At 40.7% G+C, this 24,949-nt stretch overlaps 1 protein-coding gene across 5 annotated transcripts in view; it reads right to left on the bottom strand.

The window, feature by feature from the left end:
• The window catches only part of TMLHE (trimethyllysine hydroxylase, epsilon), an 81,902-nt gene that overhangs the window by 19,907 nt on the left and 37,046 nt on the right, over positions 1 to 24,949 (bottom strand). For all 5 annotated transcript variants that reach the window (XR_013262328.1, XM_077451887.1, XM_077452148.1 and 2 more), the window contains 5 exons: positions 12,795 to 13,045; positions 10,114 to 10,290; positions 4,834 to 5,113; positions 2,718 to 2,837; positions 1,735 to 1,971 (listed from right to left, as the gene is read on the bottom strand). Coding sequence is in view for 4 of the 5 variants with exons in the window: in XM_077451887.1 (XP_077308013.1) it covers positions 1,735 to 1,971; positions 2,718 to 2,837; positions 4,834 to 5,113; positions 10,114 to 10,290; positions 12,795 to 12,975 (995 nt within the window). In the remaining variant the exon portion in view is untranslated. The remainder of the gene's footprint in view (positions 1 to 1,734; positions 1,972 to 2,717; positions 2,838 to 4,833; positions 5,114 to 10,113; positions 10,291 to 12,794; positions 13,046 to 24,949) is intronic.

Here is a 24,949-nt window from a genome sequence, read left to right as displayed (position 1 = left end):
TCTAAAGATTCTAGTTAGATGGCTGTATTGCTAACGTCACTGCTTGCACACGGCACAATTTAACTTAACTAACATCGGTTGATTTCTGTTGGCGAGTTCCCTATAGCCAGTAAACTAAAAGTCAGACAGGGCCCTCTGCTGGCAGTCTGAGGAAATAGTTTCTCATGTTCAAAAGGGAAACTGATACAGGCATACCCCACTATTAAGTACACAATGGGGTTTATTTACTAAAGCTGGAAAATGAAAAATCAGGCTCACTTCTGCATAGAAACCAATGAGCTTCCAGGTCGTATTACCAAAGCTTAATTGAACAAGCTGGGGTTAGAAGCTCATTGGTTTCTATGCAGAAGTGAGCCTGATTTTGCACTTTCCAGCTTTAGTAAATAAACCCCATTGTGTGCTTAAAAGTGGGGTATGCCTGTACATAGAATTTGTTTTTAGTCAATGTTATTTAATTTTTTTAATCTAGGATAACCGTTTTAACCCTTTAACAAAAAAAAAGTTATAATGCATATACTTACATGCATACTATAGCTCTGTTTTACAAAACAAAATAAGTTAGCTAGACAGCAGCTCCACAAATTTGCCCAATTAAAACTTACTACAAAGACATCTGAGAAGACAGGAATCACTACTGTGAATTCTGTTAAAGTGGTTCTAAAAAGGCAGAAGTTTTTTTTTTACCTAATGCAAACCTTCTGTGTGCAGCTCCCCCCAACCCCCTTACTTACCTGTGCCCAATCTTGATCCAGCTATGTGACGAGCAGCAACACTGCTCTCTTTCGCCCCTCACTTTTTCAGACATCTAGGAGCAGGAGCCATTGCTCCTGCTGTAAAAGCTAGTGAGGAGGGAGCAGAGAGTGGGGTCAAGCCACACACTGTGTCAATGGATACACAAAGCACAGCTTGGGAGCAAGCCTGCATGAGTGCACCCATAGCAAGTGGCTTGCTATAGGGACACTCAGCAGGGGGGAGGAGCTAAGGGTGCCAGTGGTGGATTCAAGAAGAGAGGGGTTAGAGCTTTGTGCAAAACCATTGCACAGAGCAAGTGAGAATAACATTTTTTTTTTTTTTTTAAACAGAGAGCCTGAGCCAGCTGCTTCCGCCGTGTCCACAGGCTGGCACTCCAGTGAGCACTGAAGGGCAGAGCAGAGAGCTGGTGACTGAAAGTGGTCTTTGAGTGCTCAGTTCTCAGTGTAGAGCCGGCAGGGGACAGCTTTAGCTGGGATTGGAGCTTCAGTCATCTATGTTGGTATGATTTTTTTTTTCTATCCCCAAACTTCTCCTAACATGTGAAAAGGAGACTAGAGCTCCATCTGCTATCCAGACAGAGGCGTGCACATAATATGTGTGCAATAATAATATAATAATCATTTTATGCATTAAAAAATTATTTGACACAGGAAATTTTAAACCTTTGGTTATACCGCCACCTACAGGGGGACTAGACACTGGTAAAAAAACAAAACAAAACAAAAAAAACTGTAGGCCAGTCCCGGGTATTACCCCTTCTATGACCAGTATGCCTCCTTTTGTAGAAAAGCAGTATGAAGAGAGCATGATCATACACACAGGTGGGGTGGCTGTAAGAGATTTGGTTTACTTCCATTTTAAGTAAATCTTTAGGCACGATGATGAATGAGGTTGATGTTTTCCACACAGCAGTGTAGAGCTCAGCATGTACACAAAGTCATTTATCTGTAATTCTCCCTGCTTTCTACTGGTGACACTCACCTAATCATATACAGCTCTTTATTCCACGGATAAACATTCAGTACTGGTCCAATCCCCACCATGTGGTTGTGACTGGAGCCAACATTTTCAATGTATTCATGTTTCAGCGGCACAGTACTGAGGAGGTCAAAGTCTTTAAGGTGACGCTGACGAACTTGTTCAGCAGCGTGAAAGCCATCTACCAACAGGGTGCGCCCTCCTGTGCCTTCATGCCGCAGACAGTGGAAAAGCTGCATGCTGCAATTAACAGACAGACAACAAATCAGTTAAACACTGGTAATTTAGTTAACAAAGATGTTTTAAAGAGCATCTGTTCGTGGAAACCATGGTGTGTACTCAGTCAGTACATTATTTTGTAAAACTTTTTGCTATGGCCATATTTTTCCTTTCTTGTCATTTCATATTTGACTATTGTATATGCAAATTTGTTAAGGGTGTGGGTGCAATGCCATGCTCCTGCAGACTCTCAGCATAGTTGTCTGCTCATATCTGGTACAAGCAGGCAGTTACCTGAGAGCAGGAAGGGTAATAGACTACGAAAGCGCTCAACGGTGGCCTCACAGCTCATTGAGAACTACAAGCCATCAGCCCTAATAGCTGATGGTACTTGTAGGCATTAATTCACAGAAACTGCGAATAAATGAAGTGGCTGCGTGGGCGGGTTGCAGTGATCGGGGGGAGAGAGGCAGCAGATGCTAGAACATGTTACCTATTTCACCCTAAAAATGGGTGGAGCATGTAACATGTTGATAAGTTCACCTTTTGGAACATGTAACGTTATATGTTCCAAAAGGTGAACTTATCCTTTAACGTTCCCCATTACAAGTAAATTATTTGAATGTTATCTGCACTTCCACCTAATGACTCTTGAATATGTTTTGCAAACCATTAGATTTCAGAGGACAACTAGACGTGCAGAACAGAATATATGCATGACAGGAAGCATTATTATTAAGCAGTTAGCTAGTTTGGTGTATGCTCACCCACAAGGTTCCTGGAAGTAGGTGGTATCTGTGTGTCGATCAAGGGCCAATTTTGTGTAGGCTGTGTCTCCCCGGGAGAAGTCAGATGTGAGGTCCCACATTTTACCATAGATTGTTTCCCTAAATAAAAAGAAAGACATTTGTACCATCAACAAGGCTGGAATTCACCCATGTGCCACCCAAAGTCATGCTGATAGGTGACCATATACAAGCCAATTTATAGATGAACTCCAGGAGGATAGAACAAAGAAATTCCATTCAATTGGGTCTTTCTTCAAAAATAATAAAATCTATTTCACATAAACTATCATAAGTATCTCAATTTGTCCTGATATCAGCCCTTAAGCTACTTTTTTTAGTTTAGTATAACTCAGATTGGGAGAGGAAATGGCAGCGCTAGCAGCCAATAAGACTTTTCTTTATACACATCTGGTAACAGAGAACTAGAGCGAACGGAGTTGATGACTTAGCATGTTGCTGCTTCTTTTTATCCAATCAGTGGACTGGAAGGCTGAAACAAATCTTAGTCAGCATGTGACTAAGAAAGCAGTGCCAGATATAAAGGAAAGACTTGTGTTCAAGACACCGCTTACTTGAAAGAAGTCTAAGCCTAGGTTTACACTACTGCCATTAGATGTACTGCGAATTTGATCTTTTTTTTTTGTCCTGTGTGAGGTGCTAATTTGCCTTGTGTTTTGAGGTGAACAGGTTCAAATTTACCTTGATTTTACAGCAAATTTCAAGAGGCAGACAATGGACAATTCGCAGAGATGTAAACTGTGTGCTGCGAGTTTACTGCAAGTTCAATTGAAGCCTATAGAGATAAAATTTGCACTGCACCAAAGGAATTTGCATCACAGCCGCAGTCAACATGCACAGGACCATTTTTTTTTCCTTGCACCAAATTGATGTGAACCAAAGCCATGGAATACTATGTTTTTTACATGACTTGCAAATCTGTGTGTTCCTAAATGCATCAAACCCGCTGCAAATGAGCATCAATGTGAACCCAGGCTCAATCTTATTAGAGCCAGCGGGGGACAGATGCACCATTGGATCAATGCTGCATCCATCTAGGCGAGTATCATTTTTTTGTTTTATTTTTGTTTTACAAGCTCATACTTTTCTTTTAAGGGGTGTAGGCTCAAAATAACTAAAATACAATTTGCAAAGTAATATACAAGTTTAGATTTTGATCATAGACACACTTTAAATGCTTCAAATTGTATATGGATTGGATAGCTTTATCTTTCAATGTGTATGATTAGCCATTCCTTATAACAGAATCCAGCCTAGTCTATTCCATTTGAATTTAAAAGATGTAATTGTGGCTTTATTAAATCAAGTGATGTGATATATTTAGGTACTGCTTGCATGAATCAAAATTAGGCCCCTTTCACGCTTGTGCGACTTGGGACTGCAAAGTCACATGACAAGTTGTACCCCATGATTTCCAATGAGTACCATTCATATCTGTGCGACTTCAAGTTGCAGCGACTTCAAAGTAGTCCCTGCACTACTTTGGGCCGACTTTGATGTTACCTGAGGTCCATAGATCTCAAGATTACACAGGCATTGTTTCAAGTTGTGTCAAACTCGCGTGGAAAATTGACACAACTTTTAGGTCGTACAAGTGTGAAAGGGGTCTTAGTTGGGTTTCAGCAGAGAAAGCAAGCATCAGGTTTGAAAAGCTTTGTGGCCAATCTTTAATTATTCCTTTTCCTTAATCGTTATTTTTCCTTTGGACACTGTATATGCATTTAAACTGTGACGAAGATCTACAGGTATTCTACAAATGTTAGAATATCTCACTGCCCTTCCAACTCAGTCAAAAATCTGCCCTTCGAAGGCCTCCTATACTTTTCCCCAAATAAATATACTTTTTATTCAGTACAATAGCAAGGTTTTATAGGAATAGCTTCTGTGCTAAGCTCGTGATCAGACAAATGTAATTTGGATAGAATGTGTCTAGATGATGGTTACAGGAATACCCACATCTCAGAAATATATATGCAAGCTTTGTTCTATAGAAGTATGTCAGGCAGATCACAAATGCCAAGAGATGAAAAATACTATGGATGGGATTTCATAGACACCCTAGCTTTGTTCTGGTTACCGGATATGACTAATTCTCCGTGCAGCTCTCTCTGTATCTTCCCGGGTAGCTGGAACATCATCCACAAAGGCGATGCCGTACAGTAAAAAGTTCTTCAGAAAGTCTTGAAGTCCTTCATTTGTTTCCAAGAAATCGGAGTAACTGATAGATGGTACATTTGCTTCCTTGTAAGTATTTGCACTCCATAAGATTCGAGGCTGAACAAGTTGCTGTTTTTGTCCTTCGTAGCTATTCTGCGATAACCATTCTAATCCATATCTGGTCATGTGCCCATCTGGCCCTATCAAATGTAGAAACAAAACATTATTTTACCAATAATCAAAAGGACGGAATTTTATTCTTTGCACATAAAGCCTCAATCAGTTGCAGGTACCAAGAAATGACATACAAAAATCATACAGTGTTGGTACAGGACTCCGATCATTCACAACTCTGCCCTGATCTACATCACCAATCTTGTGTCTTCTCATGACCTCCTACTCTCAAGCTCTCTCATTTCCTCCCATGCTTGTCTGCAGGATTTCTCCAGAGCCTCTCCCATCCTCTGGAACGCACTACCTTCAATGGTCCGGTTATCCCCCATTCTTGTTACCTTCAAGTGATCCCTGAAAACTCATCTCTTCAGGGAAGCCTATCATGTCTCCAACTAGTCTTCTACCACTTCCATCAGCTCATTCCCCACAGTTACAACCTTTTGTACCACCTGCTCCACCCTACCAAATTGTAAGCTCTTCTGAGCAGGACCCTCTTAATCCTCTTGTATTTTATTGTATTGTAACTGCTTGCAGCTGACTGATCCACAAAGGATTCTCTAATCAACTTCGCTCTCTGCACTGGGACCCCCCCAACAGACCCCAGGTACTGCACCCCACACCATGAGCCCCCCCAGGGAACATCCACAGAGGGGGGACCCCAACTTAACTGGGGGATTGGGATGGGAGTAGGGAAAACTTGCAGGCAGGTCCGACCATCCCTGGAAGGTATCTGCATCCACCACTGATACTGTATTTACCTTTCCATGGATGCGGGTATTGCTCCAGACAGAACCTCTTGCCACCGAAGTGGGGGGTTGTGCGACCCTGTGAAACATTTAAATTTGCGGGCCAGCCCCTGTCCATTGAGGCTTTATGTCGCAGCCAATCTAAAGCATAACTGCGGTCTGCATGCGCACGCTGGCTGGACTGGGGAGACCACTGGATCTAAATTATCTAGCCCATTGCCAAGCCCAGCAGTTGACTGTAGATCTCCCAGGAGAAAAAAAAAAAAAAAAAAAAAAAAGCAAAAAAGATGCATGGAAGGAGAAAAAAAGCAAAAATTGCTAGGACCAAAAGATCCCAACAGGGAGCCTAAGTCTTTACTCCTGACTAGAGCTGTACAAATAATCGTCAAGAATCGTTATCCAATCTTGACTAAAGTGTTTCAAAATTCTTTCTATGCAAAGAATTCTCTCTGCTCTTCTGAAGCCTCAGGCTCGGTTCACACAGGGGCGGCACAACTTGCAGCACGACTCACAGACGCGACCTGCAAATGACTTCAGCGGCGACTTGCAAAACGACTTCTGTATAGAAGTCAATGCAAGTCGCCTGAAGTCGCCCCAAAAGTAGTACAGGAACCTTTTTTCTAAGTCGGAGCGACTTGAGTCGCTCCTATTAGAACGGTTCCATAGTACAGAACGGAGCGCGACTTGTCAGGCGGCTAAGTCGCCTGGACAAGTCGCCCCTGTGTGAACCGAGCCTTAGCCTTTAAAAGAAAGGAAGATAAAAACTGGGCAGTCTGCCAAGAATCAAAACATTCTTTATAAGTTGAACTTAAGTATAAACATTGTAACAATGTGTCAATGGAGACTTTTTGTGAAAAAAGTTTAACCACTTAAACACTAAATCTTTTTCTGACATTTGTTGGTTTCAAGATAAAATCATTTTTTTTTGTTGAAAATTACTTAGAACCCAAATATTATATTTATATATATATATATATATATATATATATATATATATATATATATATATATATATATATATATATATATATATATATATATATATATATATTTTAGTAGACACCCTAGAGAATCACCCTAGAGAATAAAATGGTGGTTGTTGCAATATTTTATGTCACGCTGTATTTGTGCAGCAGTCTTTCAAATGCAATTTTTTTTAAACAATTACTGTAATGAATAATAAAAAAAAATAGTACAAAAACTGCATAAGTCAACGGTGATTGTATCTGCGGATGCAGAAAAAGCGTTTGATCGGGTAGATTGGATATTCTTAAAAGCAGTATTACAACATATAGGCCTGGGGGAGGGGATGCTGAGATGGATCCTTAACTTATATTCAAAACCAAGTGCTAGGGTGAAAGTGAATGACAGATTATCAGAGCCATTCTCCATTTTAAATGGAACACGCCAGGGATGTCCCCTCTCACCCCTGATATTCATTTTGACAATAGAACCTTTTTTAAGGAAAATACGTGCCAATGTGGATATCAGGGGGGTAAAAATAAAAAATGAAGATCAGAATTTAGCAGCTTATGCAGATGATTTGATCTTTTTTGTAACGTCCCCAATTACATCTCTCCCGTCTTTACTAATGGAGCTACGAGAATAATGGGAAAATATCTAACTTTAGAATAACATTATGGAAAATCAGAAGCAATGGGGGTAGAAATAGATTCGCCTCAACTACAAGCAATATCCACGCAATTTGATTTTAGATGGACGAATTCATATATAAGTTACTTAGGAACAAAAATGTCAAAAAATCTAAATGAACTGTTCGAACTTAACTATATCCCACTGGTAAGACAGATCAAAAGTGATCTTCAAAAATGGGACAAAGACATTTTTACATGGTTTGGGAGAACCAATATTATTAAGATGAATGTGATGCCTAGACTGTTATACATAATCCAAACTATACCGATTAAGATCCCTCCAAGTTTTTTCAAGGATCTTAGATCAAGATTTATGAAGTTCATCTGGGCTGGGAAACCAGCAAGAGTACGTCGAGATATTTTAGTACTCCCCAAAGGAAAAGGAGGGATAGGACTCCCAGACCCAATAAAATACCAGGAAGCTTCACATTTAACTAGAGTAGTGGAATGGTGTAGGCTTAAAAACGAAAAACCGTGGATACAGACAGAACAAGCAGCGATAGATATCCCATTGGAAGGATTAGTGTGGATTCCAGATACAGAAATACCAGTAGGAATGAGAAAACATCCAATACTAGGGGAGACATTACGAATAACTAAAAGAGTATTTAGAAAAACATCTATTTCAAGAATTCCCAGTCCACTCCTTCCCATCCTGGGTACCCCGGCATTTCTACCGGGAATGACAGATCCAAAATTTAAAACAATACGAGACAGAGGCATGAGCAGAATTTGTCATTTCTCGGTAGGCAATCGGTTAATGACTAAAAATGATATTGAAAAAGGAATGACATTAGGGCTAGATCCCTTCAGAATGAGGCAATTAGAAGCCTTTATTAGATCTAAATCAAAGGTATACGTAGAAATAAGGGCATTGACTGAGTTTGAAGAGATCTGTTTGAAAGGAGAGGAACTGAGACATTTGATGTCTTATTTTTATAGTATGTTAATAGAACAGGAGACTCCACAAGAATTGCCCTTTCTGCAGGCTTGGGAAAGAGACTTAGGGACTATATTTTCCCCAGAACAAAAGGATAAGATGTTGCTCTTTAATCAAAAGGCCTCGATGGCAAGCAGATATCAAGAAGGGGGATATAAGATCCTCACTAGGTGGTATAGAACACCAAAAGTGTTACATCAAATTTACCCCCAGATATCAGAGACATGTTGGAGATGTCATGGAGCAGAGGGAACACTACTACATATATTTTGGGAATGTCCAAAGAGTGTTCTGGGAGATGGTAGCCGATACTATTGTAAGGATTACAGGAATTGACCTGGGAGATAAACCGGCAACTTTTCTGTTGCTGGATATCACAATGACAATAGAAAGATTCAAAAATTCTTTGCTGAGACACTTATTGATAGCAGCAAGGGCATGTATTCCGGTTCTGTGGAAAAAAAGCAACCCTCCAGCTAGAGCACAGTGGTTTCAGAGAATTGCAGAAATCCAACAAATGGAAAATTTAACAATGACAATGAGAGATCAAGATGAGAAATATCAGAAGATTTGGGCTCCATATCTAAATTATAGAGAAAGTATGATGTAAAACATTTGAAATATGATAGAGCAGGCGGTTGGGGGGGGGGGGGGGGGGGGGTTATAGTGAAAACTCCGTTTTTTTTTTTAGTTTTTTTTTTTTTTTAGTTTGTATATTTATTTATTTATTTTTCTGGGAGGGAAGGGTGAGGGATGGGGGAGGATGACATGGAATTGAGGTATGGATTGAAATATTATAAGACTGTTATAGCTGTTAAAGAAGTTGTAGATGTATAATGAAATGTAATGTGAAATCTATGGAAAGAAAAGATGAAAAAATAAATTTATAAAAACAAATAATAAAAAAAATAAAAAAAAACACTAACCAGTAAAGTTAGCCCATTCTTTCTGTACAATGTGAAAGATTTTACGCTGCCAGAATCGTGATCTTTTTATTCTAAGCAAAAAAAAAAAATCGTGATTCTCATTTTGGCCAGAATCGTGCAGCTCTACTCCTGACTAGACAGAAACAAACTGAATGCCTATAGCAGAGAGGGGGTTATATACCAGTGGAGGACAGCCCATGGGCGTAGCCAAGTTTTTTGTTCTGCTTAGTCCTACTCCTGCAAAATACGATATAACCCTATAGTCAGGATTAAGGGAGCTCTGTGTCCATTGATAAACTAAAGAGAAAAATTTTCACTGACTTTTGGTCACAAAAAATAGCAAAACTCTTGTTTTGGTAAAGTGTACTAGAAAAAGATCTCTTGCTTATGAGTTCAATCACAGAAAAATCTGTCTATGGCCAACTGAAGGCGATAAAAGCCTAACCTCCAAACTGCTATAGGTAGATTTATGGAAACGGTACCCGAAGCAAATTAATTTCTTATTAAGTGTAAGCAATATAGATAACTTCTTCGACTTCGTTTTTTTCCCCGATAATTGAATATGTCATTGTCAAGTTCCAAAATCAAAGTAAAGCGAGGAAATGCCCTTGTATCTATATTTCCGCTATAATTTTTAAGCAAGGGTTACTGAATAAACAAGACCTCCTGAAGGTTTTCAATAGACAACTGCATCCTTATCTTTCCCAACATCCAATCAATGAGGCTCTTATACCAAGGGATGTGTATTCCCAAACTTACATGTTAGATATAGGGTGGTTTCATCTACTCGGACCTGTGCAGGTCTGATGTCCAGTTCTACGCTGGCTGTGTCCAAACTGCGCTGGTTGGTCTTGGGGTTGTAACAAGAAGCTGAGCGGCAGTGATCTCGCAACCACACGTAATCAAAACGCATACATGTTCCAGAGTAAAGCAGTTCTATTTAAAACAGACACAGAGAGTAGAATAGTTAACCAGTGACTTTAAAGAGAAACTGCAGTCTACTCACATAATTTGTAATTAAAAAATCTTCACCATTTTGCACCTTCCCTCCAACCACTTTGTTATATATATTATGATTCTGTATTTGATAAATATGCTGCTGAAATCCACCGAGTCTGGCTGCAACCATTTTAACTGTGGGCAGCTGAACCTGTCTGTTCACTTCCTGGATTTACAGACACACAAAGGCACACCTCCAGCTCTGCAGCTCTGATTGGCCCTCTTATGACTCATCCCTCCTCCCTTCCTGGCAAACTCTCTCTCTCTCTCTCTCTCTCTCTCTCTCTCGAGAGAGAGAGAGAGCTGTGCATGATGTCATAAGTCTATGCGTTTTACCAGACAAGAAACAGGAAGTGGGCTGTATAAGGTATTTTACTGGCAGAAAAAAAAAATGTTTTACTATCCAAAGTTAAAACAATAAGGACAGAGCATTTAATAGATTGTAAAGTTGAACAAATGACTCAAGGTCCGCTTTAAACAGGCAAGGCTAAACTGTGTTTCCCACAGAAATCAATCTGATTTTTCCTTTGGGGCGTGGCAGAAAAAAAAGGCAATAACTGGATTGGCTGCAGTGGGTAACAAACCTTTACAAAGGAACTAACAAAGGAAGATCTTAGTTCTTTTTTCATAAGCACAATGTAAAAGTGAATTTTCAGAAGGAAGTTACACAGGATGCGTGGAGTCTCTTTTGAAAAACAACATAATATTTCTCAAGTAGTACTTTTTTCATGTGTTCGTGTTCATCAACCCAAAACAGACTGTGTGTCAGACTTGTTACACAACATGTGCAATCTTCATTTCACTGGAGGCAATGCAACAGGGTATGAAACAATCAAAGGTTGGATCCAGCACAACGTGCTGAACTAGTGGGTCAATTTTTAGTGAACTTCTTAGTGGTGTTTACTATGCTTGGAGATGAAAGCTGAACACGCTCACATTGTAGAGGGGAATCAAATGATATGCGATATGCACTCTGCACTGTATGCAGAGGCTATAGGTCATGCTTAACAAAAAAGCCACCCCTTTATGATCAGAAATCGTCTTATCTGTATTGCTTACAATTTATGGACCACCGATAATACACATGACCTGGAGACTAGACTTGCCAAAATCTGACAGCACACCAGTTTTTATTTTACCTGTAGGGTGGATTTGTCAAATTGCAACCATTTTCTTTTTGTACATACAATATGCTGCTTCTAGCTTGACCTGTTTGACCATCTGTCTCACAAAAAACCTTACTAGCCAAGAAGTGAAGCGGCATCTTCCTGGCAGTTAAGTCTTTCTAGACTGAGATGTAGGCGTCACAATAATACACATACAATAAGCAACAGTAAGTTAAAGTAGAACTATATACAAAACTTTCTTTTTTTTCGTATAGAATAAGGGAGGGTTGTAAGGTTTATTTTGCCATCTTTGTCCCATTGGGGAGATTTACCTGCACTTCCTGTTCCAAAACTAACAGGAAGAGAGGAAAGCCCTGCAAATTAAAAGGGATCTCTTGGAGACTCCCCAGGTCACTAGAACTAGTGTCCCTATTGGAACATTTCCCCTCTATTACTTTTCTGGGGACAACTCAACATTTTGGATTTTTTTTTTTTTTTACTTTCAATGATAATGATAAACAGGTCAAATAGAGAGGGGAAGCTCTGTAAAAACCGATAGGTGTTCTAAACCATCTCCCCTCTATCCAAAACAAAACTTTTGTCTTTAGTTATTATTATTAATATACAGGCAGTCCCCGAGTTACGAACAGGTTAGAGACTGCCTGTTTGTTCTCAAGTCGGTTTTGTTCGTAATTCGGATGCGCATTTGCAGAACGGCGTTTTCCGACGTCGTTCTTCAATGTTTTCGGATTTGCCCACCGGCACCACCTGCCGTTCCTAAGTAGGAGTTGTTCGCAAGTCGAAAGTTCGTAACTCGGGGACTTCCTGTACAGGTTTTATATAGCGGCAACAGTTTACACAGCGCTTTACAATATAAGTTATACTTTAACGTATCCAATCCACCGCTAAGCCAAAACAGGCCCAGTTCTTTTTAAGCCCTGACCCAAAGGGTATCTCCAGTGGAGAAAAATCATACAGGGTGGCAATTTTCTCACATATAGAATTATGTTCCTTCTACCATGAGATAACCTAGAAATGCACAAACACTTCACATACACATGATATCAAACATGTGTGGATGTGAAAACCAATGGAGGGGTGTTAAAAAGCTTTTGACTGTGTAATGGCTGCTGAATATTCATCCACCATCTCTCGTCTCTCCTTTGTTCCACTTAATGTGTAATTTCTTCTGTAAATATCATATAGGTAAATATATTTACTGAATGAAGGTTAATAAATTGGCAATGCAACTTAACAGGATGCAGGATTGTGTTTACTCAGAAATGAGGCAGCTCCCTCTCCCAACATTTTGTAAATAAGCTTTAGTTAACTTACGAAAGTGATCTTGGTGCAGGACCCAGGAGCACTCTTGCGTTGCTGGAGCTGTGCTGAGCCAGCGATTTCTCACCCCCGACGATCTGCAGAACCTGGCTGATCCACAATTCTGTCCTTTGGCTGCCTTTGTCCCGAGCCTCCTGGCCTCTGAAAAGAGCCGTGCCAGCCTGTGACTCCACATGCTGTTCCAGGGGAAAATGGCATCAGAGCCAGGCAAGCAAGATAATCTGATTGTGCAAACCAGATGAAGTCTGTAGAAGGGAGGAGAAAGCATCTGATGATGAATGGTAGGAACAAGGCTAAAGAGAAGTATTTACAAGGACGCAGTGTAGGAAAAAATTAACATGGCCAAAAAATATATATATATATACAAAACATAAAGCTGAAATGATGAGAATGACATAAACCATAACCCTTTACCATCTTTTGTGTCAGAGTAATATGTCCTAATCTTTACCTTATGTATAAACAGTAGTCATCAACACATAATTAGGAAGTTAGAATTTCTTTGTGAGATTCCCAAGAACTTCAGTGAATGTGTGTGTGTTCCCATGAAGATGAACTGCTGTTATAAAAAGATCTGAGCCAGCAGCACAATCATGCCAAGCTCATTAGGGCACATCATCTGGATTACAGCCCTCCAGCTGGTAAAGATCACAATTACCAAAAAGGCTTGCCAAAAGCTCACAGTCTGTACCTTGGAGTGCTAAATTCTGGGGGGTTTCAAGTATGGACCCCAAGTTTTAGCTTGTAAAAAAAAAAAAAAATCTGAAATACTTGATCCAAATTTTCTAGCAGCTGCCAAGAGCATTCATTTCTCTCAGCCATTTGAATTTCATCATTAACTGGAATACAATAACAGGAAAATAAATAAATAAATCGCTCCAAATACAGAAATATGCCTCTTGATCCCGGAAAAAATCCAGTGGACTCCCGACTTCCTGTAGTGAACTAACAATGCTGCCTCTACTCCAATAATATTCCGAACAGTGTTATCGGCCCCGCTGGACTTATGAATACACACATCACCCATATGTTACGTTAAGTAAAAGACAACGTTTTTCCGAAGTCCTGCAAAGTAGAACTGGGCAGGGATGACAACATTCTTTGGGATTTCAGCGCAGCAAAGGCAACAAAATATTTCTGTCAGGATCAAGAAACTGTTTTTGTTTGATACATATGATGTGGAAGTGCCCAAAATTATTTAGGTACTGGACAGGAATAGTGGAAGTTATTAACAATACTTTTGGGACCATGCTTAAACCGGGGGAGGAGATATGCTTACTGGGAAAAATAGAAGACAGGAAGATATCGAAAAAAGTTAAAATAGCAGTGATAAGGGGCCTATTTCAGGCACGAAAGTTAATAGCCCAGAACTGGCAATCGGTAAGATCCCCCACGTGTGAAGAATGGATAAAGGTGATGGATGATACTGTATGGAGGGAAAAAGTGGTATACACTAGAACAGGCATCACTAAATGGCGGACCGCGGGCCGAATCCGGACCGAGTAGCAGCCATATCCGGCCCGCAGACTCGCAAATAGTTGCCTCTGTGTTTTTTATCCACTGCCGGATTGCCAGCCCGCCGCTGCCGCTAAAATCCTTGGTGAGGCTTGGCATCATTGCATCACTCCCCTTCCTTATTCACACAAGCCTGGAAGCGCTGCAGGTCCGGACAAAGGGCGGGACTTATCAAGTTACGAAGTGGGTGATTGGTTGCTAGGCAGTGGGGCGGTCCAGCAACCAATCACACCCTTTTAACTTGAAAAGTCCCGCCCTTTGTCCGGACCTGCCATGCGTGCTTCCCGGCTTGTGTGAATAAGGTAGGGCAGTGTGGGGAGGGGGAGGAAGGGGGAATGCTGCGGGAATGCTGCGATGATGAAAGGGACAGTCTGACGCTGTAATGTTGAGGGAGGACTGTGATGGAGTGGGATCTGTAATGGGGGGTCTGTATTACGGGGGTCTGTGATGGAGTGGGGTCTGCATTGGGGGGGGGATCTGTGATGGAATGGGGTCTGTATTAGAGGGGTCTGTGATGGAGTGAGGTCTGTGATGCAGGGGGATCTGTGATGGAATGGGGTCTGTAACGGGGGGCCTGTGATGGAGTGGGGCCGTTAATGGGGGATCTGTGATGGAGGGGGATCTGTATCGGGGGGGGGGTCTGTGATGGAGGGGGGATCTGTATCGGGGGGGATATTTGTGATGGAATGGGGTCTGTAACGGGGGGGCCTGTGATGGAGTGGGGCCGTTAATGGGGGATCTGTGATGGAGGGGGATCTGTATCGGGGGGGGGGGGTCTGTGATGGAGGGGGGATCTGTATCGGGGGGGATATTTGTGATGGAGTGGGGTCTGTATTAGGGGGGGATCTGTTATGGAGTGGGGTCTGTGATGGGGGGGATATGTGATGGAGTGAGGATCTGTGCTGAGTGGGGGGGGGGTCTGTGGTGAAGAGGATCTGTAATGGGGGGGATCTGTGTTTGTGGGGGGGGGGGTCTGTGATGGGGGTCTTTAAAAGGACACATTGTGATGAGTCTGTAATGGGTTGCGGGGTTTCTGATGGTGGGACTGTGATGTAAAAGTGAGAAATGTGCTGTGAAGGGGGGACTGAGGGCACTGATGTAAGGGCTTGTCCACACTTGTGCAGAGATCTGTTTTTCTGCCCTAGAAAAACCCAGGTATCTACAAGGGCAATAGAAAACAATTGTGATGTGCACAGGAAGGTTGTAATGTGAAGGATCGGAGTCATGACCAATATGACATTCGGACCTCCGCGGGAAGAAAATTTTACTGACCGGACCCCCGTGAATTTTAATTCAGTACCCCTGCACTAGAAGAAGGAACTTTGGTGTTTTTTTTAAAGTTGTGGACACCATGGTTGGATAAAATGGGTTGTCCACCATAAAGGGTATCAATGGGCACATGGTAAGAGAGAATTAAACACTGAGGGGATGATATAAGGAAGGGAGAATAGATTAGAAGAGTGACAAAGTAATCTATGTGAGGGAAAGTAGGATAATGGTAATATATTTATTGTTTACTAATTTCACAAAAAATAAGGCATAGTAAAAAGGTGGTTGAAAGATAAGGCACTAGGAGGGAATGGGGGGGGATGGGAGGGGTTTAAAGGGTTATAGAAAGAATAATGTATGTAGGGAGCTACTAATCGTGACACTGATGGAATTGCGTAAGATTATCTCTTGGTAGTTTCTTTATTCTTAACAGTATGTACATTTTATATGTTTATAAAATAAAAAGATTTAATTAAAAAAAGAAACAGTTTTTTTACTTACTGTGTTTTTTAAAGAAACAAAAAACATGGAAAAAATGTACATGTTTTACAGAGACGCAATGCATTTTATTTTACAAACACTAACTCTGTAGTATCAGTTTGTGATGTTCCAATCTGGTCTATAAGGCAGTGGTCTACACAGAACGACTTTTTATTTTTAATTTTTTTACACATAGTTGCACAGTCAAGTATAATAAGACATATCCATTAAATTGAACTAATAGAACGTATATATCTTTATTGCAAACATGGTCAGATTTTGTAATTTTTAGAAAGAGAACATCCAGAATCTTCCGAACTCATTAAAATGTCTACAACATCATCATACCTGATTTTCCTGAGAAATAATCATACACAGTCTTGTGACTGAGATTAAGGTGGCCATACATGGATTGAAATTCTGCTGGTTCAATATGACTACTGTAGCTGAACAGAAACCAATCTACAGATCAACTTCTGTTCAATAACCCTGTTGGAAAAAAGCCGTTCGATCAGTGCTGCAGGCTATAGACAGCAGGGCTGATCTCTGTAGCCTGATGGCGGAGAAGTCTCCCCACTGTCAAAATACAATAACACTGCATACAGTATTTTGAGCTCAGCGTTTCCAAGCAGGAAAAAAAAAAAAAAAAAAAACTTTTGGCTTGCGTTTCTGATTGGAGCTTTCTGGCTGAAAAAACACTAAACTCTCCTAAACTCTATATGAGCATCGTTTTCTGCCAAGGGAATTGAAGTTTTTTTTAAAGCCCAGCATGCATGGAGCCTAAGGTTGTATCTGATCACTCATGTTACAGTCTCAAGTGCTTCAGGCAGATACAGTGAGGGAAAAATTTATTTGATCCCCTGCTGATTTTGTACGTTTGCCCGCTGGCAAAGAAATGATCAGTCTAGAATTTAAATGGAAGGTTTAGTTTAACAGTGAGGCCGCATACACACGCGGGGACTGTTCGCCCAACTTTGTCCGCTGAACAGTGTTTCGGCGGACAGTCCGCTCGTGTGTGGGCTTTCAGCGGACAGTTTCAGCGAACAGTCCGCTGAACAAGGTTTTTCGGAATTTCCGAAAAACTGTCCGCTGAAACTTTGTTTCAGCGAACAGTCCCCTCGTGTGTAGGCTTGTTCGTCAAACTAAGTTCCGCGCATGCTCAGAAAGGATTTACACGCCGAAAGTTATAATGCAGTGTATAGGACGTCGTATTTTTCGTCCCGTCGTACGTGCCGTTCACGTCATCGCGCACGGTTTCAGCAAACTGTTCGTTCGTCGTGTGTGGCCATGTCCGTCCATGCTAATTTTGAGCGGACTGTTTGCTGAAACTGTTTGACGGACAAAGTTGGGCGAACAGTCCCCGCGTGTGTACGCGGCCTTAGAGACAAAATAACAACAAAAATATCCAAAAACGCATTTAAAAAAAAAGTTATCAATTTATTTGCATTTTAAATTAGTGAAATAAAAGTATTTGATCGCAAATCAACCTGCAAGATTTCTGGCTCCCAGGTGTCTTCTATACACGTAACAAGCTAAATTAGGAGCACTCTCTTAGATGGGGTGCTCTTCATCTCAGCTTGTTACCTGTCCACAGAAGCAATCAATCAGATTCCAATCTCTCCACCATGGCCAAGACCAAAGAGCTGTCCAAGGATGTCAGGGACAAGATTGTAGACCTATACAAGGCTGGAATGGGCTACAAGACCATCACCAAGCAGCTTGGTGAGAGGCTGACAACAGTTAGTACGATTATTTACAAATGGAAGAAACACAAAATAACTGTCAATCTCCCTCAGTCTGGGGCTCTCTGCAAGATCTCACCTTGTGGAGTGTCAATGATCATGAGAAGGGTGAGGAATCAGCCCAGAACTACATTGGAGTATATTGTCAGTGATCTCAAGGCAGCTGGGACCACAGTCACCAAGAAAACAATTGGTAATACACTACACTGTGAAGGACTGAAATCCTGCAGTGCCTGCAAGGTCCCCCTGCTCAAAAAAAAGCACATGTACAGGCCCCAGTTTGCTAATGAACATCTGAATTATTCAGAGGAGAACTGGGTGAAAGCGTTGTGGTCAGATGAGATCAAAATCGAGCTCTTTGGCATCAAATCAACTCGCAGTGTTTGGAGGGGAGGAGTAGGCATGCTGCCTATGACCCCAAGAACACCATCCCCACCATCAAACATGGAGGTGGAAACATTATGCTTTGGGGGTGTTTTTCTGCTAAGGGGACAGGACAACTTCACCACATCAAATGGACAATGGACAGGGCCATGCACAGTCAAATCATGGGTGAGACCCTCCTTCCCTCAGCCAGGGCATTGACAATGGGTCGTGGATGGGTATTCCAGCATGACAATGACCCAAAACACATGACCAAGGCAACAAAGGAGTGGCTCAAGAAGAAGCACATTAAGGTCCTGGAGTGGCCTAGCCAGTATCCAGACCTTAATCCCATTGAAAATACGTGGAGGGAGCTGAAGGTTTGAGTTACCAAATGTCAACCTCAAAACCTTAATGACTTGGAGAGGATCTGAAAACAGAGGTGGGACAAAATCCCTCCTGAGATGTGTGCAAACCTGGTGGCCAACTACAAGAAACTGATTGCCAACAAGGATTTTGCCATCAAGTACTAAGTCATGTTTTGCGAAGGGGTCAAATACTTATTTCACTCGTTAAAATGTAAATCAATACATAACTTATTTTGAAATGCGTTTTTTACTGGATTTTTGTTGTTATTCTGTCTCTCACTGTTAAAATAAACCTACCATTAAAAATGATAGACTAATCATTTCTTCGTCAGCGGGCAAACATACAAAATCAGCAGGGGATCAAATACTTTTTTCCCTCACTGTAAGTGCTAATAGTATCAAGCCTACGTGGCATTCTCCTTTCCCTGCAGTCTGAGGAAATCTATATTTTACAAGGAGATTGCCCAACTGGTTGAAAAATCTCTTTGTGAAGAGGCCAGCTACTTTTCGTCACTATGGAGCAGAAGGAATCATCAACACACAGCAGAAGTGCCAATGTAGGGATTCGATTTGATTGTAAGGGTTCCTGGTGCTCATTAAATGCAGTATAGGGGCAGATATCTTTCTACCCAGTGTTCTATGTCATTCAGCTTACTATGGCTAAAACACACTACATAGAGTACTGTATTTTTACAGCTCTTTGAATTACCTCCCTAATAAGCTTTCTTGTACTGAACATCAAACGTCCATCCAGTGCCAATCTGATATCTGAGTGAATGGTGCAAAGAGCAAATAAGTTCAACAGTACAAAGCAACCAACAAAAAAAAAAGTATTAGTTTATCAGTCTCACTGTCATAAGTTATTGCATGGCTATCAGTAGGTGGTTGCTATGAGATATAATGCTACTATAAAGAACTCTTACAAGCACAATTTGCATTTAAAATAACTAACCATCAGACTATAGCCAATGCGTGGAAAACAGATGTGGTGAATATTGCAGAAACCAAACGTAGAATGAATCAATCTTTCATCCATGCTAAAATGGACGCTAGAGATAAAAACCAGATGACAAAGTTTGATATCATATGGAAACCCTGGATTAAATATTATACGTCAGATAATATTGACAACCGAGTTTTATTGTTATGGTGATTAAGATTTTTTATAGAATTACAACATTAGATGATATATAAAACCTCCTCCGGAGAATTATTCCCTCCCCTTCCTATATACCTTTTAGGTTCTTCCCTTACTATATAATACTTACTATAAACATACTTTAGAAGTTATGGTCAAAACTTTAAAATCATATATTTTCTTTTAGACATATTTATATTTTCTTGGGATTAAAATGTTTAAAACTCAGCTATAAGAATGTTTTCAAATTCTAAAATATATAAAGGCCATTTATTGTCATTCCCACGAGAATATCTTGAAATTCTTCTTTGCTTTGTATCATCCGTACTTCAATATGTCTACTTTTTATTTCTGGAATCACATAATTTGTCTTATATTCTGTACATGTAATTTATTTTAACATAAAATAAAAAAATTTTGAACGAGAAAATAACTAACCAGATTATATAATACATATTAAAAAAAACTAAAACTATGCAAGTCATATTGTCAATCAGCAGATGAGAGGGTGTGCACAGAGAATTATTTAGAATGCTTTGGAAACCCTTACAATGAACTTCCCTTATTTTCTGTATGATAAACGCCCTTAACCACTTAAGCCCTGGACCATTTGGCTGGCCAAAGACCAGACCAGTTTTTGCGATTTGGCACTGTGTCGCTTTACCTGACAATTGCGTGGTCGTGCGACGTGGCTCCCAAACAAAATGGACGTCCTTTTTTTTCCCCACAAATAGAGCTTTCTTTTGGTGGTATTTGATCACATCTGCGGTTTTTATTTTTTGCGTTATAAAAAAAAAAAAAAAAAGAGTGACAATTTTGAAAAAAAAAAAAAAACAATATTTTTAACTTTTTGCTATAATAAAGATCCCCCCCCCCAAAAAAAAAAAATTATATATATCAGTTTAGGCCGTTATGTACTCTTCTACATATTTTTTTGAGGAAAAAAAAAAAAAAAATAAAAAAAAAAAAATAATAATCGGAATAAGCGTATATTGATTGGTTTGCGCAAATTATAGCGTCTACAAAATAGGGGATAGATTTATGGCATTTTTATTAATATTTTTTTTTTTTTTACTAGTAATGGCGGCGATCAGCTATTTTTATCATGATTGCGACATTATAGTAGACACATTGGACAATTTTGACACATTTTTGGGACCATTGGCATTAATACAGCGATCAGTGCAATTAAAATTATATGTATCCTAGTTTGTGTTCTAACTGAAGGGGGGATGGGACTGTGCAGGGAAACTAAAAGATTGCTGTCCATACTCTGTATGAACAGACGATCTGTCAGTTCACGGCTTAGAGAACCGGAAACTGTGTGTTTACACACACAGCTGCCGGTTCTTCGCGTGCCCCAATCGATCGCGGGAGCCCAGCGGCGATCTAGACCGTCGGGCACTCGCATCGGCTCGGGGGGTGTGCAAGCGCCCCCTAGTGGCTGTCTATGCAACCGACGTAGCATAAACACCAATTTGCACAGCTGAGCCATGCAGCCGCAGTATAACTGTGGCGGCTGGTCGGCTAGCGGTTAAAGTACAACCAAAAGGCAAAACTTTTTTTTTTTTCGGTTTGGGTAGAAGGGAGAGAGATTAGAACCCCTGTCAGTTTTTATAGCTGTCTGTGCCCTTGTTAAGGAGATTCACCCTATTTGTTTGTCCTGTTTACCATTATCATTGAAAGTGAAAGTAAAAAGAAAATCACAAAATTTTGGGCTGTTCCCAGATAAGCAATAGAGAGAAAATCTTCCAATGGGTATATTAGTTCTGATTACCTGGGGGTCCCTAAGAAATTCCCTTGATTTGCAGGGATTTCCTCTCACCTCCTGTTTTGGCTATGGGACAGGAAGCAAAGGGAAATCTCCTCAATGGGACACAGATGGCAAAAAATAAAAATGAAAGGGGTTATAACTTATCCATAATGGAAAAAAAAAAAAAAAAAAAAGTTTTGCCTATAGCTCTACTATAACTGGTCTGGTAAATATATTATTATACACCAGTGTTCTGTTTGACACGTGTGTCCTACGTGCACTTCTTGGGAGTCCATTAAGTTTTTATCTTGTACTATCCTTACCAAAAAGTGATACTAAAGTCTTTATTTTTTCTTTAAAAATAACAAACATGTCATACTTACCTGCTCTGTGTAGTGATTTTGCACAGAGCAGCCCCGATCTTCCTCTTCTCAGGTCCCTCACCGGCACTCCTGGCCCCTCCCTCCTGCCGAGTGCCCCCACAGCAAGCAGCTTGCTATGGGGGCACCCGAGCAGAGCCGCAGATTTGTGTATCCATTCAGACACGGAGCCGCAGTTCGGCCCACCCCCTCTCTCTCCTCATTGGCCATTGACTTTGACAGCGGCGTGAGCCAATGGTGCCACTGCTGTGTCTCAGCCAATCAGTAGGAAGAGTGACGGACGGCCAAAGCACTTGTGCAACATCACTGGAACAAGATGGAGCTCAGGTAAGTGTAAGGGGGAGGCTGCTGCACACTGAAGGTTTTATATCTTAACCGCTTCAGCCCTGGACAATTGTGCGGTTGTGCGATGTTGCACCCACCAAAATTGGCGTCCTTTTTTCCCCACATATAGAGCTTTCTTTTGGTGGTATTTGATCACCTCTGCAGTTTTTATTTTTTGCACTATAAACAAAAAAGAGCGTCAAGTTAAATAAAAAAAAAAAAAAAAAAAAAAACGCAATATTTTTTACTTTTTGCTTTAATAAATGGCCCCCAAAAATATATATATAAAAAAATGTTTTTCCTCAGTTTAGGCTGATATAAAATCGCAATAAGGAGTATATTGATTGTTTGTAAAAAAGCTAGGGGACATTTGTATTAATATATATATATATATATATTTTTTTTTTTATTAGTAATGGCGGCAATCTGTGATCTTTAATCGGGACTGCGACATTATGGTGGACACATCGGACACTTTTGACACATTTTTGGGACCATTGGCATTTATACAGCGATCAGTGGTATAAAAATGCACCGATTACTGTAAAAATTGTCACTGGCAGGGAAGGGGGTTAACCACTAGGCAGCGATCAAGGGGTTAATTGTGTTCCCTCTCTCTGTTCTAACTGAAGGGGGGAATGTATAAACAGACAATCAGTCTCTTCTCCACACAGATCCCGGTTCCCGTTGTGTCAGCAGCGATCAGTGATCTCGCCCGCCAGGCACTAGCATCAGCTCCGGGGGCGAGCAGCCGCCGCTCAAGCACCTCTAGTGGCCAAGGGGCAAAGCGACATTACATAAGATAAAAAAAAAACCTTCTGCTTTACAACCACTTTAAGAAGTCCAAAGAGGGATTCTGTAAATTAACAACAGACAGCTGGGCAGAGCCGACACCATTCTCCTGTGAATTTAGTCCAGGAAAAGGTGTGCCCTGACATGCATTTTAATTAGTTGCATTTAAAGTAAAACTAAAAGACAATCTTTTTTCCATTTTGGATAGAGTTAGGGAGGGTTGTAACCCTTGTTTGGTTTCTTTTGTTATACATGTGACAATGGGGAGATTTACCTTCACATTCTGCCCCATAGCAGCAGGAAGGTAATAGAAATCAGCGTAAAGTGATGGAAAATCACCAGAACTAAATGTCCAGTTTTCCCCCATTACTGTTCTGTTGATCACACAAAATTTGGGATTTTCTTTGTATTATCAATAACAGTCACCAGGACAAACAGAGAGGGTGAATCTCCCCAACAGGGAGACAAACAGCAATGGAATCCTGACAGATGTTCTACATCCTCTGCATCTAAAAAAAAAAAAAAAAAAAAAAAAAAATTGCCCTTTAAAACAGGGGTTGACAAATTTGCTTGGAATCTAGGAGCCAGCTAAAAAAGTTAGGAGGTCAGTGACGGCGATCTGGACCTGTCCCTGGCCTGACATGGAGACGAGTGAGACGAAAATAGCCCCCAGCCCCCCACCTGTCTCCAAGTCATTGCCCATAGCTCTTAGAGGGACATTTTTTTTTTATCTTTATTTTTTTCAAATGACGATTTTATTTTAAATTGCATTTTAGTGTAAATATGAGATGTGAGGTCTCTCTGACCCCAGATCTCATATATAAGAGAACCTGTCGTGCTTTTTTCTATTACAAGGGATTTTTACATTCCTTGTAATAGGAATAAAAGTGACACACATTTTTTTTTTAAAAGAACAGTGAAAAAAATTAAAAATAAAAGTTAAAATAAGGAAAAATTTTTTTTTTTAAAGGCGCCCTGTCCCGCCAAGCTTGTGTGCAGAAGCGAACGCATATATGAAAGCGGTGTTCAAACCACACATGTGAGGTATCGCTGCGATCGGTAAAGTGAGAGCAATAATTCTAGCCCTAGACCTCCTCTGTAACTTAAAATGTGCAACCTGTAGAATTTTTTAAATGTCGCCTATGGAGATTTTAAAGGGTAAAAGTTTGTCGCCATTCCATGAGCGGGCACAATTTTGAAGCATGACATGTTGGGTATCGATTTACTCGGCGTAACATTATCTTTCACAATATAAAAAATTGGGCTAACTTTACTGTTGTCTTATTTTTTTTTATGAAAAAAAAATATTTTTCCCCAAAAAAGTGCGCTTGTAAGTCCGCTGTGCAAATACGGTGTGACAGACAGTATTGCAACAACCACCATTTTACTCTCTAGGGTGTTAGAATAAAAAATATATATAATGTTTAGGGGTTCTAACTAAAGAGAAGGAGATAGGCTGGCAGGCAAGGGAAGCTCCATTAGCATTGCTGGTTGTAATTCCAACGGCCACCACAAGAGGGCGCCATATTCCAGTAGGAACCATAGGATCGCAGAAGGCCTCAAAGCCGGGGGCTCAATTACCGGCCGCCGGTGGTGCGGCCCGACACGATCACGCCTTTTCCATGGAGACAGGATACCCCCAGCTGTGCTGCCCCAGGCGCCAGGTCGCTAATTCTAGTCGCAAATGCGACCTGGCGCCTGGGTTTTGTCGAGCCCTGCTTTAAAAAAACTTTAAAGGATAAGTTTACCTTTGGCAACATGTTACATGTTCCATACAATTTTAGGAGGAGAATTACTAACGCAATCCTCTGCGCACCTAGGCTGTACCCTGCAGCTTCTGCACCCCAACACTCTACTGGTCTAGGATACTGATGACATCAAGACAGGATCCATAGGCAAAAAGATGCCAAAGAACAGTCCTTCGTCTGATCAGGGGAGAGCTGAGGATAAGGCAAGTAAAACAGTTTCTCTTCTACCTTAGACAATACAAGCAAATAACCTTTGCAGTGCGGGCACAATACCACT

This window comes from Lithobates pipiens, unplaced genomic scaffold (assembly GCF_037356315.1).
Source record: "Lithobates pipiens isolate NorthernLeopardFrog02 unplaced genomic scaffold, aLitPip1_a1.2 Scaffold_1, whole genome shotgun sequence".
NCBI lineage: Eukaryota > Metazoa > Chordata > Amphibia > Anura > Ranidae > Lithobates > Lithobates pipiens.
The sequence above is the reverse complement of the archived record's forward strand: the minus strand, read 5'-3'. Positions and strand labels throughout refer to the sequence as shown.